Source organism: Heloderma suspectum, chromosome 2 (genome assembly GCF_057233095.1).
Source record: "Heloderma suspectum isolate Gila_16-S chromosome 2, 16-S_ref, whole genome shotgun sequence".
Lineage (NCBI taxonomy): Eukaryota > Metazoa > Chordata > Lepidosauria > Squamata > Helodermatidae > Heloderma > Heloderma suspectum.
The window spans coordinates 213654656-213681590 of NC_139459.1; the positions used below are offsets into that span (position 1 = coordinate 213654656).

Below are 26935 nucleotides of genomic sequence, written 5' to 3' on the forward strand. Positions count from 1 at the left end.
CATGGTAACAAAGGAGCAGACCACCCACATTTTACCTAACAAGGAACGGACAGACCCAAAAGAATCCCTAAAATACAAAACAGCCACTAAAACCTGAAGTATCGCACCCCCACCCTTATGTGCCTGTGCAGCTGTGCATTTAAATATAATGGTTAAAAAAAAAAAGAGCAGCACGACTGCCGCAGTTTACTTTGCTTCAACGGCTATGTGTCAGTGTAGCAGCCATATTGGGGGTCAGACTAAGTAGCCTCATTCAGTCTCATGCTTCATGTTCTTGCTGAGCTCTTTCTCCCTTGAATATATTGTTGTAAGCTGACGAGACACAGGAATTCCTTATCTTGTCAAAGGTCATACAGTTGTATATCTTGTTCTCTGCTGTTCTCTTCTGTTCTCTCCTTATCATGGCTACCCTATAACCCAGTTCTTGTATTATAAACAATAGTGCTAGGAGAAAAAATGTTGAGGACTGCAACCCCACGTGGGAGGGAGAGGAGGAGCCGTTTCATATGTGTCACAATGTCTATAAAAACAATGTGCTGATGTATTTCGGGGCTTCTGGCTCTTTGGAAATGATTCCAGCCTTAAGCCCGCGCGTTAAATAAAGAATCTCTTTTTCCTTCACTCCGTGGTCTCTCTGACTCTTGGTTCTGCAACATAAATGGTGCCGTGACTCGGATGTGGCAGGCTCTGAGCCAGACAGGTGGCAGTTGCCTGCTCTTGATCGCCGCACCAGGAGGACGAGCTCGGCGCATGCCTCCCTTTCTTGGCGCCACCGACCTTTTTGTCGAGTGAATGGGAGAAAGCCTGCACCGGGATCGCCCAAACGGCAGCGAGCAGCAAGAGAACCTTGGGAAGCGGAGGAAGGAACTTGAGCGCTGCCTGTATCACAGCTGCAATTGAGTTGAAACCCACATTGGAAGCCTTCAGGAGAAAGGCAAGTATATGGGAAAAAGAGGGCCCCGCCTTTAGGGAGAAAGGCCACTGGGCAGAAAAAAAGAGGGCCCCGCCTTATGAAGAAGGTCAGTGTTGGTGGTATACGTATACAAAAGAACCTACTCCTTGCGAGTAGAAGGGGGGCCTGATCACACCCCCGAGTGGGCGCCAGTACCCAGCACGCCAGTACTCAGTAGGAAGCTGAGGAAGCTGGGGAAGCCGTTTTCCGCTCTGGTAAAAAGTGGGAAAAGTGGGTGGCTGGGACATATGGATGTAGTGGAGAGATGGATGATTGTGTGAGTGGCTACTGCGGTTTCTGACGCATACCGTTGACCGTCCGGGTGCCCAGGCCAGTAGCGAAGTGCGTGGTGTATAAAATCCTCTTGTGTCGGCCAGTGAGACCCCTTACTCACTGACCAATTCCCATTCCCTAATTGTGTCTGTCTTCAATTTAGGAGGGAGGCTATGGGTGGTGGGGGAAGCAAACCTTGCACTCCCTTGAGATGTATGTCAAACAAAGAAGGAAAAAGGTTTTTTTTAAAAAAAGATTCAGAATAGAGAGAGAAAACAGCAAAAAGCTCAAGGTCGAGCTGAGAGGAAAAAAAGAACAAGATCTGAGGCTGTTTATTAGAAAAATGTTGCAGGACAGTCTGGCTTTTAACAAAGCGTGGGAGCGTGAGAGTGTAAGGCCGAAGAAGTAGCTGTTAGCCTAGCGCGCCGAGGGGGGGGGGGGCAGGAAAATTGCCCACAACGTTCTGAGTTGTGCAACATCATCACCTCGCCTAATTGAGATGAAATCCCTAAGAAATGGAAACTGAAAATGAAGACCCAGAAGATGAAGGCAAAATAAAAAATAAAGGTGAAGAATCAGCCCCCAGAGCACAGGCTAGACCCCTCTTCGAGTGAAAAGTGTGCCATAAGACTGTCCCAAAGCAGAATGAAGCGGAAAGACCACGTTGAAGATCTCTGTCAAGGTAACCGTGTTTAGCTTTGAACTGTGTTAAAATTGCATAGAGCCTGTAGCTACTGACCATCAGCTATATGATTTCTGAAGAGCGTAACCATTAAGCTTTTGCCATGGGATTCCCTGCAATGAAGAAATCTCACTGATTCGAGTGTCCAGTGTTACACTGCCTAAGTGTGTGTGCTAAAGAGACCGAGAAACCAGACAGCATGTTCCTGGCCAAGCCAAAATCACGCTACTGCCATGCTCCTGGAAGCTGCAATAAACTGTGTAAGCTGGGAGACCCAACCTGATTGAGAAGAAAAAAAGATATTGGAACAACTGTCTTAAAAAACAATGAGATCTGTGTAGCTGGCTGGCTGACGCTGTCAGTGATGTTACAACTTTAAATTAAGACTGTTTTCCTGTTTGAGACCCCAGCGAAGAAAGCTGACCTGAGTTATTTGTTGCCGGTGCCAAAGCAAGAATTTGGCTGTCCTGTACCTCATCATGTCCTGTTTTAAGCTTGGGATTTACAAATACAAACAAACTGAGAAGCTTGCCTTTAAAGTCCTGCAAATCACCCCACCGCCTCCCCGAAGATTAATGGCTGCCTGAAAAATGCAAGTATAAGGCGATGCCCATCACCCCCCAGCGTCCTGAGTTTCGGCACTCAGTGTTTCAGTGCTTTCGTGTACCAGGTTGGAAGAGAAAAAAAAAAAAGAGTAAGTTTTTAAAATGTCTGTGAGAACCTGACAGAAGTAGAATAAAATTTACAGAAGAGTTGCCCAGGTTAAAGTGTCATGGCTAGAGAGCTGAGCTGTGCCGCTCTGTTTAGACAGAGGCCTTGCTAAAAAGTTAAAGGCCCTTGTCTGTCAGAAGGGGTGTAGGGCCACACTTTCCCTTTTTAAACTGATGCAAAAGTAGAGAGCCTTTGCTAGAAACATCGCATCTTCATTGCCCAGAGCCGTCTCTGTTTGCTTCCATCAATGTCTGGGCTTTTTAGAGACACTCTGCACATGGACTAAAATTTTAAATTGTCAAAGACTTGCCATGGACAGTGCTATGAAGCTTTTGATAAACTTGAACTCTCATCGCTGTGGACCGTGTGTCTATGTTTGTAGTCAGCTCAGTGTACAGCAGGCTGAGTTTGATCTATAACTTTTAAATTTCCTTCTGCCAGAACTCATGCAGCATAGAGTTGCCAATGCAAAAATGGTGACCTAGAACTCTGCGTGTGTGGGTATGCCCGTCCCTTAATTTTAATAGGCCCTGAGCTTTCAGCCAGAAGAGCAGTATGATTGCTGGATCTGCTCCATCATGCCTTACCATGCAAAAAGTGTTTTCCATTCATTGTGTTAAATTGCAGAAAAAGTTTGTTGTATATATTTTATGATTTCTTAGATATCATAAAGTATATGTGATATTTGCAGATTAGTGTTAGTTGCAACTCCAAATGATACTAAGTGTGGTTCCCGATGGATGACAAAGAAAAAAGACAAAGGCAAAAAAAAAAGAAAGAAATAGAAAAAGTAGAAGACAGATAGAGAAAAAAGAAAAAAGAAAAGGCAAGAGGCAAAGAGAAAAAACATTTGAAAAAAAGAATCGTGGCCACAGTTGCCCCCAGGGTAAATTAAAAGCAGCTGATTGTGCCTGAAGCTTATTACCTGGGGTAAAGTAGCCACAATAATATAATAGTTCTTTAAGATAAAGAAAATGTAACTAGAAGGAGAAGAAGAGCCTATCCCAAATGTGTGTCATTGGGACTAGTGTAAGGCAGAAAGGTTTAAGTAAGTGAGTTTAACTTAAAAAAGATAAATAAAGAGACAAAGCTGGTGCATGGATCAGAAAGTTTTATATAAAAAGTTTGAAACATGATCTGCAATACAGGCAGATCAGCAAAAAAAAAAGAAAGCAAAAGAAAGAGAAAAAATTTGTCTTCCCATACTAATAAATAAAAGTGTTATCAAGCACTTTAAGAAGCGAAGTTGTTTACAGGAAGCTGTGCCTGAGAACCAAACACTTCTAGCCTATGCTAAAAATGCTTGCTAGTGTTGTGTTGCCTCATGAGTAACATGTATGGTATAAAACCCATTTAGCCCAATAGCTCGTGGTTCAGAGAAGCTGTCTGATCCAACCATTAAGTACGCCTGTGTGCTGTAAGTTACCCAATAAAGCCTCCTTGTAAATACCCCCCCCCCCCCGCTGGAATCCCAAAACACAAGTGAGGCTAGAGCGCCTCACTCAGTATCAAACCCTGCTGTTAAAAGCCGTAAAGGCAGGTATAAAGAAGTCAATTAATATGACCAAAGTGTTTAAAGTGCTGCAAGGTGCCACCGAGGCCCCAGAGCGTGCTTGGAGCGTCTTTCAAATGCCTATTGCCAGTATACCCCCCTCCCTCAACCCAGAGGCCCAAGAAGATGTGGACGAAAGAAAAAAAAAGAAGACCCGGCAGAGGCAAAAGATTCTTAAAAAAGAACCAGTGTGCCCAGTGTGGACAAGATGGACATTAGTGGCATGAATGCCCAAATAAAATAAATCAAATACACAAAGGAAAAAACCAAAGGGGCCAGAATGGGCGAAGAGGGAGACAGCTTGAGAAGGGCCGTGACATTGACTGTGAGGGGCCGTGACATTGACTTCATAATTGACACTGGAGCAGCATCAAAAGCAAGCAAACATTAGCCTTAAACAAGAAGTTCAAACACTGAGCAAAGTTCTTCAAGCCCAGCGTCGCTTTGTCTTAAAAAAATAAGCCATTCCCATCACAGAAGCTCATCCTTTCCAACCAAGAGTTAAAGTATAAGTTAAAAAGGGAAAAATAACCCTTTGACTCCCAGATAGAGAGGACTGAAAACTGGCATACTTTCCACCCCCGCAGCTATGAAAGCAGCTAGAATTAAACCCTGGATTTAATTCAAGTCAAGAGAGCGAGAGAAGGAAAGTAGACTATAAACAGAAATCCTAAAAATCCTTTAAAAATCATTCTAAAAAAGCAGTAAGAAGACTCAGGCTAGACCTTACTGTGGACACACCGGGAAACTGTCCCCCTGCGTATGGTCAGACCTGCAACTAAAGAATTGAAGAAGGGGACTAGACCCTACTGCAGCTTGCCAGATGAATAGCTGCCCAGCGTACGGTCAGATCCCAAAGAAGATCAAACATGCGTATTGTAGTGTTGTAGTGTTAGTAGTGTTGCATTGTGTTTCCTTAATAAGGTGCAAAAAGGGGGGTCTGCCCCTAGAAAAAAAAGTTTGTCCCAGTGATTTGCTGATAATTACTGGCTTCACCTAGCTAACATCACGAGAATAAAACATTTTTGTTTGCCAAGAGGTATACCTGCAAACAGGCTTATTAGCTCTTGCCTAATACCTGTCTGTAGACATCCTGAGAAAATTCAAAAAGATACCATGTTAAGAGTTTATAGTGTAAGTTTAACTTATTCCCAAAATGCTAATTGGGGCGTGGTTGCAAAGATCCTACCCCCTACAGAGTTCACTCTATGCACCCCCATCGTTGCTGAAACAAATGCTATGTGTGCACGAATGCTTAATTGTCAAAAATTTTCCAGAAAATATAAAGCTATCCCTGGCCCCCTTCCACTGTAATAAAATTCAAAACATATCTTTTAATAATGCCCACATACTTTTGCCTCATGGATGGTTTTAGACATGTAGTTCCCGCACTTGGTCATTCATTCCTGCCAACTTGTCTAATAACCACCCATGTTGCCTCAGCCGCCAATTAAATTGGTGCCAATTCTTCCCCTGTAGCCCGAGAAATCCGTCGACGGCAGCCTCGAGCACTCCAACTAACTAAAAATTGTAATAGTCATGTGCAGTTATATTTTGACTCAGAAAAATTGGCCTTAGCAATGTCACTGGTTAAGGTTCCAGGTTTAGCCTTGGCTGATGGTCTAGAAATCAACCGGTTAGCTTGCAGCTTAGCCAAAAGCATAAATGCCACCTCACAAGCATTGTCATTATTAAATAAAGAGTTGCGTGATCTAAGAGGTGCAGTTCTAAAAAACAGAGCTGGTACAGATTACCTCTTCCTTCTTCATCATTTAAGTTGTGAGACACACCAAAAGCTCTGTTGTTTTAACTTAACTGATAATGGCAATGCTGTAGATAAACAGATCAACAAGCTGCACAATATAGTAGCTAACAAAACAATAAGACAAAACAATTAGCTAAATTAGTTAACCCCTTGGCTTCCAGATCTTAGCTAGCTTAAAAGCATTGTTCATCCTAATTCTACCAGTGTTGTTCATAAAAGTTCTGTTATGTCTCTGCGTTCCTTGTCTTATGCGCTGTTTAACCAATCTGTTTTATGTCTCAGCTAGTAAAACTGCTGCCCTCTACGCTCTAATAGCCCAACAAGAGGCTAAGTAATATGTATGTCACAAAAAGCTTTGTATAGTTATCAGAAATGCTATAATTGTAATGAAATTATGCATTTAAGTGGAGAATGTAGCAGCCATATCGGGGGTCAGACTAAGTAGCCTCATGCAGTCTCATGCTTCATGTTCTTGCTGAGCTCTTTCTCCCTTGAATATATTGTTGTAAGCTGACGAGACACAGGAATTCCTTATCTTGTCAAAGGTCATACAGTTGTATATCTTGTTCTCTGCTGTTCTCTTCTGTTCTCTCCTTATCATGGCTACCCTATAACCCAGTTCTTGTATTATAAACAATAGTGCTAGGGAAAAAAATGTTAAGGACTGCAACCCCACGTGGGAGGGAGAGGAGGAGCCGTTTCATATGTGTCACAATGTCTATAAAAACAATGTGCTAATATAAATCAGGGCTTCTGGCTCTTTAGAAATGATTCCAGCCTTAAGCCCGCGCGTTAAATAAAGAATCTCTTTTTCCTTCACTCCATGGTCTCTCTGACTCTAGGTTCTGCAACATCAGGGCACAGTGGATTTTCCTGCTGGAGAAGTCCATGGTAAATTGCGCGTGTACCACCACAGAATCTAATTTGCAACTGCAATGCTGCGCAGTTACGACAGAGTGAAGGTTGAAAGCAGTGCTGTGTAGATGGCCCCCTGGCAATGTGACCAAGTAACTCCAGCTACTGCTGCTACCTGTGCAAGTGAGCTGCTCCTGCTACCTTCCAAATCTTGTTGGCTCTGGAAAACTTCTTGCTGATTCTGTGTCTGTGGAGTCCCTGTTCCCAGTCTTGGTGCACAGGAGAAGCTGGAGGCCAGCATTCTCTGACATTACATCCAGGACAGCACAAGAACCCCACTAGAAAAACAGCAGGTAATGGTAGTGGCCATGAATAAGGATCTTCTGCAACATGGGACATTAAAACATTAGTACCTCTTTAATAAGGCACTAACTCTCATGCTAGGAAGCCTGGAAGGGGGGCACTAATAAGAAAGAGGGCACAGGATAAAGTGGAGACTGAACCAGCTCTTTATGATATTTCAGGGAAACATTGTACAAAAATGAACTGGAAATATAGCCTTAGTGAGGTGTGTGTCTGTGTATTTGTGACGTTCCTTAGCGGGCCATAAAGCAAAACTGGTAAAAAGGATCTCTCTTATAGTTACATGGCCCTACTGAACTACTGCTACCCCTTTTTACTTGCTGACCTTCTGAGTCTCTTTGATCTTTTTCATTAGCTCCAGCTTCTTGTAGTGGAAATCACCCTTGGTGAGCACTTGCTTATTCAATTTACTCTGGCCCTCTCCACGAATCACAATGGTCTCTCTGCGGGCAACAGCTGCCTCCATATCCCGCATTAGCTTCTCTTGCTGCTTCATCAGCTGCTGGTACCTTACCTACAATGCAAAGGGGAGGCAAACAGCCTGAATACACCTAGAAATTCAGAGATGAGGCAGATGTCACTCTTCTGTGCATTACATTTTAGCTATTCAGACAAGAAACAATGGACACATGAGCATCAGCCACCTAAAGCTTTGGGCAACAGGATTCTGTAGATCTGAGAAACTGGGTAGCTGTGTTGATTTGTGCATTTTGCAACAGGCTTTGAACAGTTACAGAAGTTGACAGTTTTCACAGAATCCTTGCAGAATCTTGCTAGTCGCTGCAGAATGTCATGTATCAGGACCTAGCAACATCCTCTGGAATGATATGTAGGTGCCCCTGCAAGGTCTCTCTGTGCCTCCAATATCCCAATGCTACCTGTTGCCTGCAAGTCCTTTATAAAATGTTTCTAAATACAAGGAAAATCAAAGTCAGCAGCCATAAAGCTATTCATTTAACACCTCTGAAAATACATTCACTTGCACATTAATATCCTAGTTGAAGAATCTGTATCCTAGAATCCCAGAAACTGCCTATTCTTGTTACAGATTTTGGAACTTTCTGGTGCAAATTCTATCAGGCCCCACATATTTACCATATGCAACCTTTTCTTCTACAGCTATCACAAATATTAGATACATCAGTGGAACAGGAAAGGAACAACAGCAGAGTACCATGTAGGTGGAAAGCAAGTGTTGCTTGGGCTGAAAAACCCGTTGACTCAGCACCTTAGGCTCATGTTCTGCCAGCTCTCAGATGTTTCTGATGCTTTTGGCAGTCTAGGTAATAAACAGATTTGTCTGCCTAAAACTTCCTACCTCACCTGCATCCTATGAATTTCAGTCTTCATGGCTCGGATCTCCCCCTGCCCAGTCTCTGAGTCCACTGCAGCACGCATCTCTTTAGCCAACTGTATCTTCTTCTCCCATTGCATCATCTGACACCTGAAAGAACAGAAGGGAAGGGAAAGTTTTTATATAGAACAGGAAATAGGTTTCCTTGGCTTTGACCTATCTGTGTAGTCAAGCCAATCTCAATTAATTTTAAAAGGTCACAAAATGGTGTTGGTATGTATGGGAGCAGGAAGTGTGATACACATCACTACTAATGTCACTAGCCAATAGGAGACTGGGGCACTCATGCAAACCACATTCCATACAGCACTAGCAGAAGACGCATGCATTTTAAAAAAAATGCCAGGGAGGTGTTGACATTGGTAGACAGGATTTCATTTTCCCAGCAACAAAGCAACTGTGGTTTGAGTGGCATGAAAATGTGATCTTCCCACAACAGAAGTGCTACAGGAGAACATGTGGATCTCACAGAAACACTGAGAAGAAGTGCAGAATTATTGCATTAAAAACATAACCAGAAAGACCCTCCACAATATGGTGCCAGTGAACAAATGGCCTGCAATTTATTCTGGGTGTGGAGGCTGCTCTGAACTCAGCTCTGAGGCTGGACTAAGGAGAACATCTGACTTACAGTCCTCGTGACTGACATATTGATTTTTCATCCTTCCAAAAGTGGAAACATGTGATCACAAAGAAGCATGTATATTTACCAGCTGCACTAGGTAAGAGTTGGATGCCACATTACAAAACAGGACTCACTCTGCCTCCGCTAGGCTGTTAAGGAGTCTCTCTTTTTCCTCCTGGAGTCGGTCCAGTTTTTCTTGCATCTCAATTGATTCTCTCTCCGATACCTAGAGCCAGGGAGACATTCATCACTTGGAGAAAAAACAAACGAACAAAAATAAGAATAGCTTTATTTGTTTTATACTAGGCTAGCAGGACCCTTGCTAAATGTTCTTCTGAGGCCCCATTCCTTCTCAGGAAAGTGTACTGAGTGTACTGTTTGTCAAAGCTGAAGTGGCCTCTTCCATGTTTGAGGCTTGGGACAATTGTCCCCATTGCCCACCCCACACAAAGGACCTGGAGGCTTGCTGTCAAGAGCTCCCCTTCTCTGTAGCTCTAGCTCAAGGATGGAGAACTCCTGGTCTGTGGGCAGTCCCCATCTGGCCCCTGCCCTTATCTCCAATCAGCATTTCCCCTCCTCCCTGCCAAGCTGCAAGTGAGGCTTTTAAAAGAACCTCCACTTGTGCCGATGGAGGCTTTAAAAAAGCCTAACTGGGGGGGGGGGGGTCTGCTGGGAAGGGAAGGGCCAACCCTCCCCAATGCTGCAACCTCCCCTCCCCGCAAAATTGCCTCCCTCTCCCATTGTCACCAATGGAAACTTTTAAATGCCTGATTGCAGTCGGGGAGGAGTGATGTGTGTATGTGAATGAGCATGTGTGAGTGTGTGAGAGTGAGTGTGAGTGTGTGAGTGAGAGAGGGAGGGAGGGAGGGGATGAGGTTGTTGGGGCTGCTTCCCAGCAGTGGAGTGGCCTTGCCCACTTTGGGGTGATGCCCTGCCCACTGCTATCATGCAGCCATCAACATGCCCCTTGGGCTGAAAAAGGTTCCCTACCCGTTTTAGCAAAAGAGAACAGGATCTCATCCAGATTATTTGTAGGGAATGCATCCGGGGAGCCAAGGGATACCTTGAGAGAGCGCACAAATTCATTCTCCATGATGGTGTTGCCCTGCTGCAACTCTGTAGAATTCTCACTGTTCTTATTGATCAATAAATGTAACTTCACCAAGTCATTAGCCATATTCTTCATGTGACGCTCAATGTCCTTCAGTTCATTTTTCTCCTGCTGGATTTCATCTGGAGGGGAACAGTCAGCAAATAACAATGCTCTAAAATATAATATGTACAATCCTAACATCATTGGTGCAAACAATATGCAGGACAGATGGTGTAGTGGTGAAATGTGCTGAACAAATACAGAAGCCTGGGCTAACAGCATCCTACTGATGTTGCTAAGTCTATGCTGCACTGAAAGACACTTGATATCAGTGACTGTCTTCTCAGTCGCTGTATACCCCTCTTGATTACTACATCCAGTGAACTGGTGGTTTACTCTGGTCAGCAGCAGGATCACAAGAGCCTTTACATATCCCTCTTTTGAGAGCGGTATAGCTGGTGGTTGAGTTTCAAAAGCAAAATGTCCTCTACGCAGTTTCCTGTGAGTTTCTGCACCCAAGAATTCCAAATTCTCTCCAAAAGAAAATCTAAATGTGGTAAATAGAAAAGCAAATTACTGCATACAGGAATATCTTCTGGCTTCAGAGGACATGTCATTTTGCTGTGAAATGTGAGTTTTATGGATTCAGTGAATAGCGGGCAGCAAATGAACAACCTGGTGCAGTAGCATATATCTGAGAGCTTGACAACAGATTACTTAAGGAGATCCAAGAAAAGAATCAGTGAGTTCGCACAACACGACATCCCACCATGGGCAGCCAGCCCATGTTGGAAAGGTGAAGTGATGAAAAGGTGGAGGTCACCAAGAAGTGTCAGTTCAACACTGAAAAGTGAGAGGATTACATTGCCAAGGGGGAGATATTGTCCCCGCCCACACACTTTTGGTGCACTTACTCTGTTCGCCTTTCCCCCGCCCCCGCCCCAATGTTGGTGCTTCTGAATTGCGCTACTGGGTCCCACCCCTCTCTTATGATTATTTCTGCCCTGGTCCTTCACAACTATGTGCAAATTAGCCTATATGCAGCCTCGCCTTGTCAGTTTCCTTGTATGTTACCTACTCCACTCCAGTGTTCCCTTTGACAACTGCAATATACAACAACATTTACAAGGCAAAACTACACATATCAGACAAGCAAAAGTACACTCTTGGGGATTTGTGAAAGAACGGGGAAAAATTAATGTTAAAAAATGATGAACACATTTGTGTGCTTGCGAAGCACCAAAAAACCAGTGGTGAACAAAAAAGGGTAGCAATCAGAGCAGGAAGGGGACACGTGCCAAAGCCATCTGGAGGACCGAGGGGGAAGGAGGTGGAGAACAAGCCATGGCAAGCTGATTGTCTGTCAGGTGTACTGTGGATGTTCAGTGAACAACTCACCATGACTTAGTCACAGGTTGGCTTAGCATGATGTGCGAACCTGTCCCGTAACTCATACATCATACCTGACCTTCCCCAAAGAAGCACACAGTTACTAAGTGCTGTTGAGACCCCAAGGGCAGTTAGCATTCACCCAAATTATTATTTCACATTTGTAGATGCCTGAAAAGGTCTTTGTTGGAAGACCCTGTCACTGTGCCACTGAAAGAGAGCCATGTCTTTTCCTCCACCCCCCACCATTAGTTCTGTATTCAGCAATCATTGGCTAGCAGTCATTGGCTTTGATTTCACCCCTTGTTCACTATGGCTATTTTCAAATAGACTTGAAAACCATACAGTCAAAGCTGTGGTGAAATACCTATTAACAACCTTCCAGGAGGATCACACTTACTCTCTGTGCGCACTTTCTTTTGCTCCTTGATTGTGATCTCTTTCTTTACCATATCCAAGGAAAGCAGCTGCTCTTCTCGCTCCTGGGTAAGCTTCACTAACTCCCTCTGCTGTTTCAACCAGTGCCTCTGCAGCTTCACCACCTCCAGGTCAATCTCATCTATCTGTTTGCCAAGTCTCCTGATTTCAATTTCCAAGGGCCCCAGTTCTTGTCCCTGGAATCAGGATCATATGAATGCTTTTGTTTTATTTGCAGTGCATTAGGTTTGCCTACCTACACCCCTTTAGTTGCCTACACCCTATGCAGAGTTGTTGGAAACACATGATTTGGTGGCTCACGCTTCTAATCTTTTTTTTTTTTTATAAGGCTAGAATAATCTAAGGGAGTTCCAGAATTCTGGACTGAAAAAACATATATCAAATTCTGATAGCAGAATGAATAATTCTAATGAGCCCTGAGTAAATTTATTTAATTTATTTCAATTGTGATTTTAATTATTTCTGTGTGTCACACATCAGTGAGGTAGGAGCAAAAGGAATGGGAGGGGGCACTGAAATCAATAGGAATGTAGTGGGAGGGTGTTGAGGTAGTTAGTGGATACATCAGCCAGACTCTGTTTGAACCCATCTCTGATTTCTAGTCCTTTAGCAGCCAGTGAGCAATATCCAAAGTTGCACATGTGCGGAGGTTTCTCATGTTTTACTATGAATTGAAGTGCTTAGTGCAAGTATGGAGATTCCCTCATTAAAGGGGAGAAGTGCTACATATGCACTGGAGTAATTGGATTGTGCTTACTGTCTAAGAATAATGTTCTTAAGAATCATTTTCCTGTTAGCACACCAAGAGATAAATTTGCACACTCTGATAAATGAAAACAAGCTTTCTTAGCAATTTGGAAAAATTAGGCAAAAACAAAAACATTTTTATACATTGCCCATAATCCCACCTATATAGTTTTCCGGTCAGCTTGTTTAATGTCTTGTGGCTAATGTCATGTACAAGAGAAGCATAAGTAATACAAGGAATTGTGCAGGATTATCTACATCCCATCGTTACTTCACCCACATTATTAGCCAAGGGTCTAATACAGATGTAATTCATTACCCGCACACACATTGTTATATGCCCATTACTCAGTTCTAGTCCATTATAAAATAGCAACACACGCATAACAAAAAACAAGAATGATGTGGTATAAGACGCCCAAGCAACTCACACACTTAAACAAGGGTACTTTTGACATTTTATGTTTGTCATTGTCTTTGTTCTACAGCTACTGAGGCTCAGCATATAACACTCAAAATACAGTGAGCAACTATGTAGGATAACTTCTGATTAAAGTGACTTTGTGTCAGTCAGTACCTCTCAGCCTAACCTGCCTCACAGGGTTATTACAAGGACAAAATGAGGGCGTGGGGGACCATGTATGCTGCCTTGAGTTCCTTAGAGGAAAGGAAGGATATAAATAATAATAAATGTACATAGTAATAATTTTTAAAAGACAAAGACCACAACCCAGAGAACCACACAACTAGCTCCATACTCTGAATGAGCTTTTCTTGAATATAAGCCCCCCTGTGCTGCATCGTAAACTGATTTTGAATCTTAGAAACTTCTCAAATGCAGTCTGTACGATGGGGATCTAGTTTTAAACAGTAAAAAAATCCCCCTGGGCAACCACAAGCAATGGGGTGGTCATAAAGTAGTACTTTGTACCTGAGCCGAAGTACATTGTGAGCACCATGGACAAAAACTGGTTTGCTGTAGCATGACTATTTGCACACAACAGCCTACTTTATCAGATGAATGTTGTGGATCTGAAGTTACTGTGTCTCAGCTTTCTCACCTCAAAACAGCTTATGGGTTTAGATGCAATCACAGATGGTTTTTGGAGGGAGGGGGAGTGGGAAAGGGAGAGGGTTTGAGAAGAGCACTGGGAAGCTGGAATGTTTGCATGTTCTGACCAGCAGATTGAATTGATAAAATGTCACATTCCAGATGTTTTGTGTATCTGGAATAGACTGTACTGTTGACTAAGAAGTAGCTCTTCCAAATCCTGTCTGTATTAGAGATAATGGCTGGGATTCAGATACAAATACAGCAGGTCCAAGGGTACAACTGCCTCGTGTGGCGTAGAGTGGTAGGCAGCAGTATTGCAACCGAAACTCTCCCCACGACCTGAGTTCGATTCCAGCAGAAGCCAGGTCTCAGGTAGCCGGCTCAGGTCGACTCAGCCTTCCATCCTTCCGAGGTCCATAAAATGAGTACCCAGCTTGCTGGGGGAAAGGTAGCCACGACTGGGGAAGGCAATGGAAAACCACCCTGCTATAGTCTGCCATGAAAACGCCAGCAAAAGCAGCGTCGCTCTAGGGGTCAGTAATGACCCGGTGCTTGTACAGGAGGAACCTTTCCTTTCCTTTCTAAGGGTACACCGGACTTTTATTATCAGACCATTTCTCTTCAGGTGCTCCTGCTAAATCCCCAAACCATTTTTAAAACACCTTTAAAAAGTGGTCTGTGGTTTAGCATAAAGATGTTACAGCCCAATAAACCTTGACTGAATGGCTGCCAACATTTTGAGTTTTGATGCCAGGAATGGGATGGCAGATTCCAGTGATGCTCTGAGCCAGGAGGCTCAGACTTCAGACTGTTAAAGTAAAAAGGAACATACCCCCAGTTGAGAAATCATCATTTCCAATTTTTTGTTGTACAGGTTGATGATCCCCTGTTTGCGCCCAATGGTGAGATTACGCTTAGCAATCTCAGTCTCACTATGACTGATCTGGTTGTTTAGGTCATCCATTTCCTTGTCCAGTTCTGAGAGGTTCTTCTCAAGTATATTCAGCTTGCAGTTGGTGTTTGTTATATCCAGTGAGGTTTGGGCTGTGTCATTCTCAAGTTTGGTGAGTTGTATGTCCTAGGGATAACAAGAAAACATGGGTGGGGAACAAATTGTTTATGGATATTGTAAACAAGTATATGATGCTGAAATGGAAGGCCTGGCTAAGTTGATCACAGATTTGGTATAGGTCTATTGTTTAACAGGGATCAAGCTTTGGGTCCCATTATCAACTGTTGTCAAATGAATTAAGGTGCTTGTGCGAATGAGGATCTCTCCTCCTCTCTCTCTTACTCTTTATGACTTCTTCCCCATTGTTTGAACAATGTGAAATATTCATCTCCCTAATGCTCACGGTAGTAGCCAATGTTTTATTTATTTACAAAATGTATATGCTGCTTTTCTACTATAAAAGCACTCAAGGCAGCTTACATATATAAAACAAATGATAAGCATCGAAAATCTCTAACAATAAAGAACCAAAAGATAAAGTAGTCAAATATACATAAAACACCAAGAAGGACAACAGTTTTTTCAACTAAGGTGGGCTGCAGCATGTGCTGGTGGCTGTTTTGAATATTCAGGTAGTGGCTGGTCATGTTGTCGAAACCGAGCAGAGGACTTGAGTGGGAGCCTGAAGTGCAGCCAGCAAAAGATACTGCTCTCTACCTAGGCAAAAGCAGAAGGCCAGGCTCCTGCTGTTTGTATCAGCCTTGGCAAGCAGGTGAAGATGCTTTTTTATCCTTATGTGTCTATGAAATGGGAGCAGTTCTTCAATCTGAAAACCATGTGAACATACAAAAGTCCATGTACTGTCCATGCACCCTGGTACCTACACAGTCCCATGTGTGCAGGTGCTATACATACCAAAGTCGTCAATCTGTTTTGAAGCTTAGCAGCTATTTGTAAATAGTATTTTGCTGCTTTGTTAGATATCAGCTGCTCCTGCAGCTTGGACAGGATCTCATTCTCTAGTTCTTGCTTGGTTTGTGATCCCCTTTCTATCTCTCTGCGAAGAACCACCAACTCGTTCATGCGAGCAGCTCGATCCTGGGAAAGAAAGATATGGGGCTGTTAGAAAGTGCACATAATTGTCAACAGAGCAGGGCTGTGGGTGACCTGTTGGGAGGGAAACAAGTAGCGAGGCCTGACCCCAGGTCCTCACCACGTTGGCTCGATTGAGGGCTTCCTCTGTCTCATGAAGGGTACGAGTGTAGGTGCCAAATTCCACTTTCATGGCATCCTGTTTAGACAAGCTCTGGGCTATCAGCTTTCTGGTAGTGTTTGCATCATTCTCTGAGCGGTTCAGAATAGAAGCCAACAGCTCATTTCTCTCCTCCTCCTTGATGATGGACTTCTTGTAGACTTCAATCTCAACCTCTAAAGACTTGAGCTTGTGTCTGGATTCTCTGCGGGAGCAAAAAGAGAAAGGGCAAGGGCAAGATAGTTACCTCTGCTTTCAAATAAACTGTTATGGAGATAACAGAGGATCACGCTGGCTCATTCAGCACCAGGGGCCATCTGCCTTCCTTGCTATCAGTAAGGACTTTTCCCGATATTTGTTTCTTTGCAAGACTGGCATGCAGGCATCACTTTTTTGTTGCTTTTAAGACAGACATCTGATATTGCAAAGATTGCACAGTTTTCCAGGACTCAAAGTAGACAACTATAGAGTTGGAAAGGGTCTTGTATGCCATCAAGCCCAACCCCCTGCTAAAGGCAGGAAATCCAGACTAGAGCAGCCTCAACAGATCGCTGTCCAGCTCTGCTTGAAGACCTCCAGCAGGGAAACAGCCCATCACCTTCCTAAATAATAGGTTCCATTCTCACACTGCTCTTACTGTCAACAAGTTTCTCCTAATCTTCAGCCAAAACATGGGTTAGCAGAGAACAAGTCTTTGCCCTCTTTGGTGTGACAGCCATTCAGGTATTGTAAGACTGGTATCATGTCCTCCTGCACTCTCTTGGTCTTCTCTTCTGCAAGCTAAACATACCCAGTTTTTCTAACCTTGCCTCATAGGACTTGTTTTTTTATACCCCAGACTATCTTTGTTGCCCTCCTCTGAAGCCATTCCAAAATGACTATATCCTTCTGAAAATGAGGCACCCAGAACTGGACACAGTACTCCAGATGAGGTCTGACTACAGCAGAAAAGATTGGAACTATTATTCCTGTGACTTGAAAATATATTACTGCTGAGTAAATGTGATTCCATCCCCCCCAAATCTAGTGCTATCATTGCTAATGTGATTACCATGTGGATGGCAGTGGCAAAAATGTCATGAACACAGACATCCCCATCAAAATCCTCACAATCTACAAACTCTGAAGCTGTTTAGATGCAGAAGTTGCAAGTCTGCAGGGAATATATGAAATGTGCCATCTTGCTGTCACTTCACATATTTGTGAAGAACAAACGTCTTACATCATATTTATCTTAGTACATCAGCTGAGAGAACTTCCATGCTGCAACTGGGTTTCAGCGTTGGCGAGCCATATATCTAATTGCCAGCCTAGATGGATGAAGCTTCAGGATAGAACAGGATCCAAATTTAAATAATAGAGTGAAAAAACAGGGGGATGAAAAAAATTCCCTTTCCATCCTGATGCAGAGACTAAAATGAAAGGGGACAGCTGTCAGCATCTTTGTCAGCAGAACTCCAAGAAGATGGACCGCAGTATCAGACAATGGATTTCTCATCTCACTTTTCCGACACAGGTACACATTTGGGCAAAGAGCCATGGAAAGAATGAACATTTCCTTTGGTTGAGATCTCCAGTATAATGGATTTGTACCATGAATGCCTAACTGCCAATTATCTGGTCAAATCCTTTCTAGCATCGAATGGCATTTTGCCTGAGTTTGACCAAAGTTTCATCTAAAACGCCAAAAGCAAAGGGGTAGACAAAAATGATGTTTTATTCAATGAAGGAAATAGTTCCAACGTGTTTTGGACCACAAGCAGGTCCTTCTTCAGGGCAATTTAGTGTAATGCAACAAGTGTTTGCCAGTTTAGCCATGAAGGAATGCGGCCCTCTGGCTGAAAAAGTTTCCCCATCCCTGTTCTTTAGGGAACACACCCTCAACAGCAAAACAGATTAAAAGGAAAATGTGTGAAACAAATAGTTTGGAAAGAAGGACATTATGTGAATGGAGATATCCTCTGCAAGAGATATAATATTGGTTTGGGACTTAAATAGTATAAATCCTAGAGGGCGAAAGAGATAAGAGCAGTTTATTTGCTTGATATGTCTGGCGGGTGGAAGGAGCATCCCTTTTGGGGCACTGTATTCCCAGCAATGCCTCTAACTTGCAGATAACCTTTTTATGTGTGTTCTCTGCCTAATTTTCTCCAACTGGGGAAGAAGAGCTAGACAACAGCCATGTTTTAGCTGCCAGTCTGGACATGTTCTAAGTGGCTTTGTGAATTATGATGATCTCCATCTGACTCAACAACTACAATCACTTTGCTTTTTTTTCTCTCTAGGAAAAATTCCCACCCGAAGAATCTCTGCTTATGCGGCACAACTACCTTAGCGCTTCCTGCATGGCAGCATACGCCTCATCACGGCGCTTCATCCCAGTCAAGCTGACAGTCCATTGGTGCAAAAGCTGCTTTTTCTCCAGGTTAATTGCTTGTATCTCTATACTTGCCTGCAAAGACAGTGTGGTGAAATACAACACTGCATGGTGCAATGGGAATCAAGTCCTCTTTCTGTCACTCATCACCTTTTCCTTTTCTGCACAGCCCAGTACCAGTGTTATGAATTCTAATCATTAACCTACATCTCCTTGGTCCTATTTATTTTTATATTTCGGGAGAGGCTGAAATGAAAACATATCTGACACAAGAGAGTCAACTATACTGAAAAAGCTATAATTTTTATGAAAAGACTAGGGGGTATTAAAAAAGGCCTATAATCCTAAAGCACAGTGCTGTCTGCTGCTTATGTGCAGGAGTTGTTCAGTCGTTCAGTTGTGTCCGACTCTTCGTGACCCCATGGACCATAGCACGCCAGGCCTTCCTGTCCTGCGCTCTCTCCTGGAGCGCGCTCAAGTTCATTATGTGCAGGAGACCGAGCAGCAAATTACACGTTACACACAAACAATTGGTGGCACCTCTGCTCTCCTGCCCTGTTACTCTGCCACTGAAAATCACATCTCCCAAAACTGCTGTCCAATTTTAAAAACTGGCTATCAGGGCTTCCTTATATTTATTAGTTATTTATTACAATTACTTATATGTTTTCAGGATACAAATCCTACCAAGGCGGCTTACAAGTACAATTATATGCCTTGTAACACGTGGTTTTCCCCCAGAATGTTGTGTGTGCGTATGTATCTATGGTATATGTACACACACATATACATAAGCATACACGGACACACCCTTTGAACATTTTAATGGAAAGGCAGGGTATAAATGCATTAAATACTTTGACAGATACAGGACCATTCTATTGTCTCATTGGGACAATTGCTCAAGATGGGGATCAGTATCTCTGTCTCAGGGGTTAATGATATAATCCCATGTATGTCTCCTCAGAAGTAAGCCCTATTGAGTTCAATGGGATTGACTCCCAGGTAAGGAGTGTATAGGACTGCAGCCTTAAACAGCATTATTATTATCATCATCATCACTTTATTATTATTATTTATTACATTTCTATACCACCCCATAGCCGAAGCTCTCTGGGTGGTTTACAGAAGTCTCTCTGCCTCTCTCCAAGGCAGAGACTCTAAATACATAAGATAAAAAGTTAAAGCATATCATAGTACATGCTCAAACTAATAAAATATATATATATATTTCAAGACAGGTTAGTTAAGTTTACAAATGCAATGTGTGCATATCCTTTTAGAGCAGTGGTTGCAAATCCTCCTTTCCTGAAAAGATATTGTCCACACAAAGAAATGCTATCACCTCTTACCTCTCCTACTTCTTGTCGAGTGATTCTGGTGTCTTCAGCCTGGGCCATATGCTGAGCTTCATAGAGAGCAATCTGCTCCTGCAGTTCATCGACCCTCCTCGTTAAGCAGTCTACATGAAGGTCCTGTGAAAGTAGAAAACCATGAGAATAGTACAAGTCCACTCCGTGCTCTCACCCTGTGCGCTCAGTTTGGATAATCTGAGAATAAAAGAAGCAGCTGTTTTAAACTGGGTTTTCTCCATGTTCTCTCTGGACAAGATGGGATGAAAACCACTGCAGTCGCCATGGAGTATCTCAGTTTCTTCTTCTTTTGTAGCTCTTTGCTCAGTTTTCATGTTTATAAACATGAGTAAGCTTTACAAGTAAAGGGTTCATCTTCATGCTCAACAAGCTGCTATCTGTTATCAGTGGTCATAACTACAGTTTCTGGGAGGTTCAGCAGAGTCTAGAGAAACTCACCACTTCTAAATCATTTTTTGTGACTTTTACATTTTCTTTTTTTATTTTCTTGTTATCATTTTTAATGTTCACCACTTGGGGGCTTATTAATTAAAAAAGCAATCCATATAATATTTTTTAAAAATGCATTCTAGAGGCCATATCCACTGGCTTCAACATGGGTAGAGGAATCCCAGCTGCCAGAGGCCAGCTGAGGGAGGTTATGATGGGTCAGAAGTGCTCCTCTCCTGGCAGAGAGGAGCTCCGACAGTGTGGCAGCACTGGAGGCCCCAGTAAACCTGTGGAAAGCTCAGCAGGCGCAGAAGTACCACTGGCAGTGTTCCTACCCTTATTGTTCTCATGGGCCATTTGAAGGGTGTCTTGGGACATACCAGGGCTGACCTTGCAACCGCTGAACCTAAAAACCCCTCACCTCCTTGAAACAGCCTGGGATTGGGCCACTAATCTATGCCTGCCTTGAGCCGATGTAGTATTTTCCCTCCTACTGAAACCAACAGGAGGGAAAACTTAAAAATCCAGAACTGCCAGGACACAAAAAGCAACCCCCCTCCCCTGCCCCACACACAAAACCTCTCCTGGCTGCAACAAGTTGGCAGGGGTTTGAAGTGGCATTTAATTGTCTGCCATTTAACTCTGCACTCCACTTACGATCGCTCTGTAAATGGTTTTATGAGCCAAACTAGACATGAACGTGGAGATCTATGATTACCCTGTGGTTTGTGTTTTACTGATTAGCAGAGCCATGGGGCTTCTTTGAAGTTTAGGGAAGCAGTGCTCTTGGGAAAGGGTATGGGCAAAAAGGTTCAATGCCTTCTTCCAGTGTGCCATTTCCCTGTTCTTCAGTGTGGCCTCAGGGAGCTGCTAATAAATCAAACAAAAGCCACAGGAGATACTAATGATGGCTCTCATACCTCACATCTAGTTCGGCCACAAGAAGTGGGGCAACTACAGCATCTCATCCCATGTGGGACAGGAGATGCAGTGATGGAGCAAGACTTGGAAGAACTCAGTTCATCCCTGTCTTAGACACAGACTTTCTTAGCAGCCTAGGGAAGTCACACACTCTCAACTTCTCTAAGGATGGATGAGATAAGGATTGTAAAATACACAGGCCATTTAAAAGTGTGACATGGATAATTAACATAATAACAACCTATTCATTTCTGTTTGACTCGGGCAGTGTGAGAGGCATAAACCACAAAGCGTAGATTTGCACATGCCGCAGAATGAAGCAGTAGAGGCCTGAGGTGGCGGAATGGATTGTATCACTTCAGCATATAGGTGTGTTTGGGGGGTGGGGTGGGGATCATATTTCTGAATGCTTCCCTATATATATAAAAAAGCTCTGCAAGTATAAAAAACATATCAGGGAAAGGCATGAGCTTGAACATTTCTCCCCAATGCACTAATTTTCTATTTACAGGGAACTTTTTACTTGGGGAGCATTCAAAAATGGTAACTTAGTGCTGTCTGATGTGGTACTGTCCAGTCTACCACCTCAGGACTCTATCACCTTGTTCTGCTGCATGTATAGATACAGCCTAAGGGTAGAAGCATCACAAAACTGCTGAAAGACAGCTGAGGAAGGACTTTCCTGTCCCTGCCCATTCTCAAAAAGCTTACCCAGATTACAAAATCTGTTAGTAATCAAATTACTAAGTCAAGAGGGGGCAATCAAGTGGCAATGGAAGTGCAGGTATGATGAGACTTGGGTTCAATAAAGCCCACTGAAGAAGCAAACCTTTCTGTAGAGAGGCAAGTGAGCTGGCAAATAGTGATAGGAATAGGGAGCATCATGGCAGATGAGATTGGAAAGAGACAAAGCAGCCAACAGGAGCTGAGTTTTGGCAGGTTACAGGGAGCAAAAAGCAATGTTCAGGAGGAAGGCATTGGTGGTGAGGAGGTGGAGAGGATCACTTACAATGTCAGAAAGGTCCACAACTGCCAGGTACCTGTTTTTGCTTTTCCACCTCAGCACGGATCCTCTCCATTTCAGCCTTCTTCACTGTTCTCTTCATCACAGCAATATCATCGCGGACATCTTGGTCCATGTTTTGCATGTAGAACAGGCGCAGGGACAGACTTTCCATCTCTGCCTGCATGGAGGAAACTAAGGAAACGAGCAAAGAAAACGAGTTTTTCTCCAGATTGGGCCAAAACCACCACTAAAGGTATAAAGGACTGGGGAAAGCAACAAGCCATGCAAACCAGATGAATTTCTCTGTTTGTGAAAGGACATCAGTCCCTAGATTCCAGCCTGAAAGCAGAAGCTGCCTAGAAGACTGAAATACGTATTCGGTAAGTGAAGTATCACCTTGAAAAAAACAAAAAGGTTTGCATCCCCAATGAAGAAACTTCATCTTACAGGTGGCTACACAGATAAACTCTGGCCAGATGTTTCAAGCTGTCTTACTAGCAAAGGATCTGCATTTTTGCCAGTGTCCCAACAACCTATTAATATACTCAGCACACTTTTCCAAGCAAATTTTGGTAGCAAACTTCAGCTTGTTTTCCCTTAGCACAAGGGAAAATCTGCTCTTTCTGGCTGCCTTGCTGTGGAAATTTGGTGGCAAATTCAGTGGCAGAGGTGGCGGGGGGTTAAAAAAGGTCAGGGGGGCTGCCCATCCTGTCATAACAGATCATTCAGGTAACATACCATCCCTGAATACTTGAGCAAAAGTTGCAAAGATAGCATGCAATATGTTTAACTGCACAATGTGAAAAGAATGAGGAACAACCTAGCTGTAAAGGAGTAGGTCACCTCTTTTGCGTTCCTCCTCAGTGCTCTGGCAAGTCTTCTTGTATGTGCCCCTGAGGTCGTGCAGTTCTTCCTCCAGCTGCCGGCGTGCCATGGCAATCTGAGAATGGCAATTGTGGTTCTTCTCCAGTTCCATCTGCAGCCGGGCCAACTGCTGCTGGACCCCATACAGGATCACACCAAGTTCCTCTCTCTGCACCTTCCCATTCTTTGTGCCCACTGTCTGCAGTCATGAAAGAGGGGAAATGAGCCTGCACACTTTGATAGGGATAGATAAAACAGAGAGAAATTCCAAGCAAAGTTACTGTACCAGCTCCCGAAGCTCATCGGTCAGCTTTCCTATCTGCTTATTGAGGTAGGTCTTTAGAGCAGTTTGGAATCTTTTCATCAAGGGCTACAGAAAGAAGCAAGAGTGTGTTAACACCATCACATTACCTGAGTAAACAACATCTGTCCTTCAATAACTGCTACAATTTTCACTCTGGATACTTTGAGTAAATAAAAAAGTTCTATCAGTTTGGAATGTGGGGATAGCTTGCTTCCATAATAAAAGAAAAACCAGACTGGAAACATGTCATAATTCCACCAAAGGACCACGGTGTGCACCTAACCCTCCCCTTCAACTTTTTGCTTAGGACAAACCGGCAGAGGTGCCTTCAAGAAGTACCCTTGGGTCACAAAATGTCTCTTGCAAAACAGTAAAACTGAAAGAAAGGAAATGGTATCTGAATAAGAAGCTTTAGAATCATTTTGCTTGCAGGCCAGAATAGTTCAACCAGCAGGAAGGAGAGGAAACAATAGAAAGTGGAAGGCGAGGAAGCAGAGGCACAGCTGAGATTGAGACGATGAAGAAAGGAAAACTGAGGTCAAGGTGGGGATCTGGAACTGTAGAAAGCAAATGAGAAAGAGGAGTGGATCATAGGCATACAGGCACCCTAGTGGGACAGTTGGGAGGCTGGTGAATTTTCAAGATGGAACTTGGGGTAGTGGTTACAGTGTTGGACTGAGACTCCGGAGACCTGGGTTCTAGCCCCCACTCAGTCATGAAGCTCAGTGGGTGACTTTGGGCCAGTCACTGACTCTCAGCCTAACCTGCCTCACAGGGTTGTTGTGAGGGTAAAATGGAGAGGAGGATTATGTATGCTGCCTTTGGCTCCTTGGAGGAAAGGCAGGATATAAATTTAACAAATAAATAAATAAATAAAAAGAAATAGCAAGTGTGCAGGATGTTAGAAAAAAAGGTATACATTTGATAAAAGATGGGTGTTCCCTACAATATTTAAAACTCCCAAACACATGTAATTTCAGGATCCAGATCAAATGTAAGTAACACTGGCGGAGCTATGCAAAGAACTCTTAGAAGCCAGAATCTGGCCAGAAAAGTAAAAGCAAAGTTGTTATAACAGACAGTCTTGATTTATCTCAAGGAGCGCCTCCAGCAACACCAGATAGGCTGCTCAACAAGATCAGCCTTGGATGGCATTCTCTCTGTCCCATCAGCCAGGACAGCTAGACTGGTGGGGACGAGGGAGAGGGTTTTCTCTGTGATGGTCCCCACTCTGTGGAACTCCCTCCTTAGGGAACTCCGCCATGCCCCCTCTTTAATGAGCTTCCGCCGTGCATTAAAAACATGGTTGTTCAAGCAGGCATTTGGGGTGGGTTAGGGTAATTTTAGAAATGTGATGTTTTTAATGTTGAATTTTATTGTTTTGAACTTTTTATTGTTGTACATTGCCCAGAATGGCTGGGTGACCAGCCTGATGGGCAATTAATAAATTTAATAAATAAATGAATTATCACTGTGTGAGCAAATCTGCTGAAAGGAGTTGGTTGCTTTGCTACAACCCAACAGTATTACGACAGTTTTATTTACTGGTTTGTTTAATCAATCAATCTATATCTTGCTTACCATATCTAAAAAATATCTCTGAACAGTTTACAAAATCAAAAATTAAAAGACATCATAATAAATACAAAAACTTATCAGTTAAAATGTTTAAGATTTTAATCCTATGCATGTTTAGACAAAAAAAGTCCTACAACCCAGTAGTTTTTCTACCTCAATGTGCATAAGATCGTATCCTAAAATATTGAAAACCACAGCTAAAAACACCATGACCAGGTTTACATGATCACCATGGTTCATCTTGGCTTATTTAAGCCATGATGAGTCATGGTGCCTGTGGGTGCCATGCTAAATATTCAAGCTGCAACCATGCCTTGTTGTGTCATTTGAACCCAAGGACCGTGGATTATGCGATGTTTAAACAATCCTCACAGTATCCATGGCCGGTTTTAGGGTTATGAGAGCGTTGTTTAACCCTCAAATAACCCACAGTCCCCAGGTTCAGACAACACAACAAGCTGTGGCTTGAATTTTCATAATGGCCACTTTCCCACGCCGCAACTCACTATGTCTTAAGCCATGGTGGGCTGTTTGATCATGCAAACTGGCCCAATAAATACTAAACAAACTAATTCCCATAATTTTCCTCCTATAGTCCTTCTTGTGAAATCACACCAGTGCCACAGGCTGTTTTCAGAAGTGAAATGTTTCCAATTTGAATAATGTGTTGTAAAAAAGAAAAGGAATTGCTTACTGTGAAAATATGACAGCCTATCTATATTAACTTCAATCCACTTTAACATACAGCTAACTTATAGCACAGTTTGCTTTCCAGTTTGTATCCATCTACCAACACCACAGCTATCTTAAGCTTTGATCTTCCCTTACATGCTCTGGGTCCAACACAACCAGCTGGGTTTCCTCCTCTGCCTCATCACCGCCAAGCTCCCTCTCAGAAAAATGCAACACAGCTTCTTCGTTATTCTGCTCTACCATGTGGTCAAAGCTACTGAGTTGCAGAGACAAAGGCTGAAGAGCAGAGTCAGTATAGGGAGGGAAGATGACTGATCTGGTGGCACCTGTATTTCAAGGAGATGGCATCAGAGACAGAAAATGCAAGGCAAGTGAGCGTACAGAAAATGTGTCCAAGGGATTTTACTTCCTATAACGACACAAGATCACATAACAATTACAACATTACATGAAATACAACTCATAATAAAAGAGAAGGAAACTAAAAAAGGCAACCGGAAACAAACACCTAAGGGCATGTCATTATTCAAAGCATGCCCTTAGTGGTTATTCTTTCCATATCTTACATCTTAACAACAAACTTTGAAGGGGAGAGGAGGGAGTCAGTTGTGAATCCACTTAACCTGGTGAGAAGATCCCACACCCAAGATCCCAAGCCGTATGGCTGCTTTAGCCATAGGCTGCCGTAGCCCCTTGGAATGCTGAAAGACCAGCACTAGAAGCGCTGTTAATTTTGATCTTGCTTTTGTATTAGATTGTTACATATTAACTAAGTGTGGTTTGTGGATTATGTAATTTAATTTTAATAATGAATTTATGCTATACATTTATTGAATTGGTGGCTTTGTTTAATGGAATGTGTGGGCGCACTTTGTACCTTTCTTTCAAATTCTGTTTTTAAGAAGCATAATTTTAATATGGTGTTTTAATTTTTTTATGCTTTTCCTATTTTACCTTTTATGTTCACCACTCCAGCACCAAAGCTAAAAGACTAGAATGCTAAAATGCCTGGGAGAATAAAAAGGTCCTCACCTGGTGCCAGTGAAGCTATTTTATCTGGCTTTTAGATCTCTTTATGTTCTTGCTATCCAGTTTTGATTATATTGTAGTTCTTATGTGTTGATTGTTTTTTCTAAAACTTTATATGACCTGCTTTGAGCAGCCAAACCTGAAAAGTGGTATACAAGTACTATAAATAAAGTTGTTGTGTCCATTATCTAATCTTAGTTATCCAAAGTTCCTAGTTATCTAATTCTCCTCCTCCATGTGTATAGTTATGTAAAAATGTCATTGCCGTTAATCCTTATTGGTTTTTATCTATTTGTTGGCTTCT

The 26935-nt window shown here is 42.9% G+C and overlaps 1 protein-coding gene and 1 long non-coding RNA gene across 3 annotated transcripts in view; one reads left to right on the forward strand and one right to left on the reverse strand.

Moving 5' to 3' along the window:
- Positions 1 to 26935, reverse strand: part of CCDC40 (coiled-coil domain 40 molecular ruler complex subunit) — a 43810-nt gene that overhangs the window by 6539 nt on the left and 10336 nt on the right. Inside the window, exons 6-19 of the mRNA XM_084837725.1 lie at positions 25738 to 25928; positions 23314 to 23397; positions 23007 to 23226; positions 22198 to 22355; positions 19787 to 19909; positions 18388 to 18509; positions 16019 to 16262; positions 15721 to 15903; positions 14686 to 14931; positions 12015 to 12228; positions 10196 to 10365; positions 9267 to 9358; positions 8477 to 8597; positions 7479 to 7667 (exon numbers count right to left, since the gene is read on the reverse strand). Of these exons, the coding sequence (XP_084693851.1) occupies positions 7479 to 7667; positions 8477 to 8597; positions 9267 to 9358; positions 10196 to 10365; positions 12015 to 12228; positions 14686 to 14931; positions 15721 to 15903; positions 16019 to 16262; positions 18388 to 18509; positions 19787 to 19909; positions 22198 to 22355; positions 23007 to 23226; positions 23314 to 23397; positions 25738 to 25928 (2357 nt within the window). The remainder of the gene's footprint in view (positions 1 to 7478; positions 7668 to 8476; positions 8598 to 9266; positions 9359 to 10195; positions 10366 to 12014; positions 12229 to 14685; positions 14932 to 15720; positions 15904 to 16018; positions 16263 to 18387; positions 18510 to 19786; positions 19910 to 22197; positions 22356 to 23006; positions 23227 to 23313; positions 23398 to 25737; positions 25929 to 26935) is intronic.
- Positions 549 to 26817, forward strand: LOC146353929 (uncharacterized). Of its 2 annotated transcripts, none has more exons than XR_014788237.1 (5): positions 549 to 934; positions 6778 to 7143; positions 18343 to 18482; positions 22269 to 22543; positions 23028 to 24992. It is a non-coding gene; the product is annotated as an uncharacterized LOC146353929 (long non-coding RNA). The 2 variants fall into 2 exon arrangements; XR_014788236.1 differs by lacking the exons at positions 549 to 934; positions 23028 to 24992 and adding exons at positions 1714 to 2601; positions 25762 to 26817.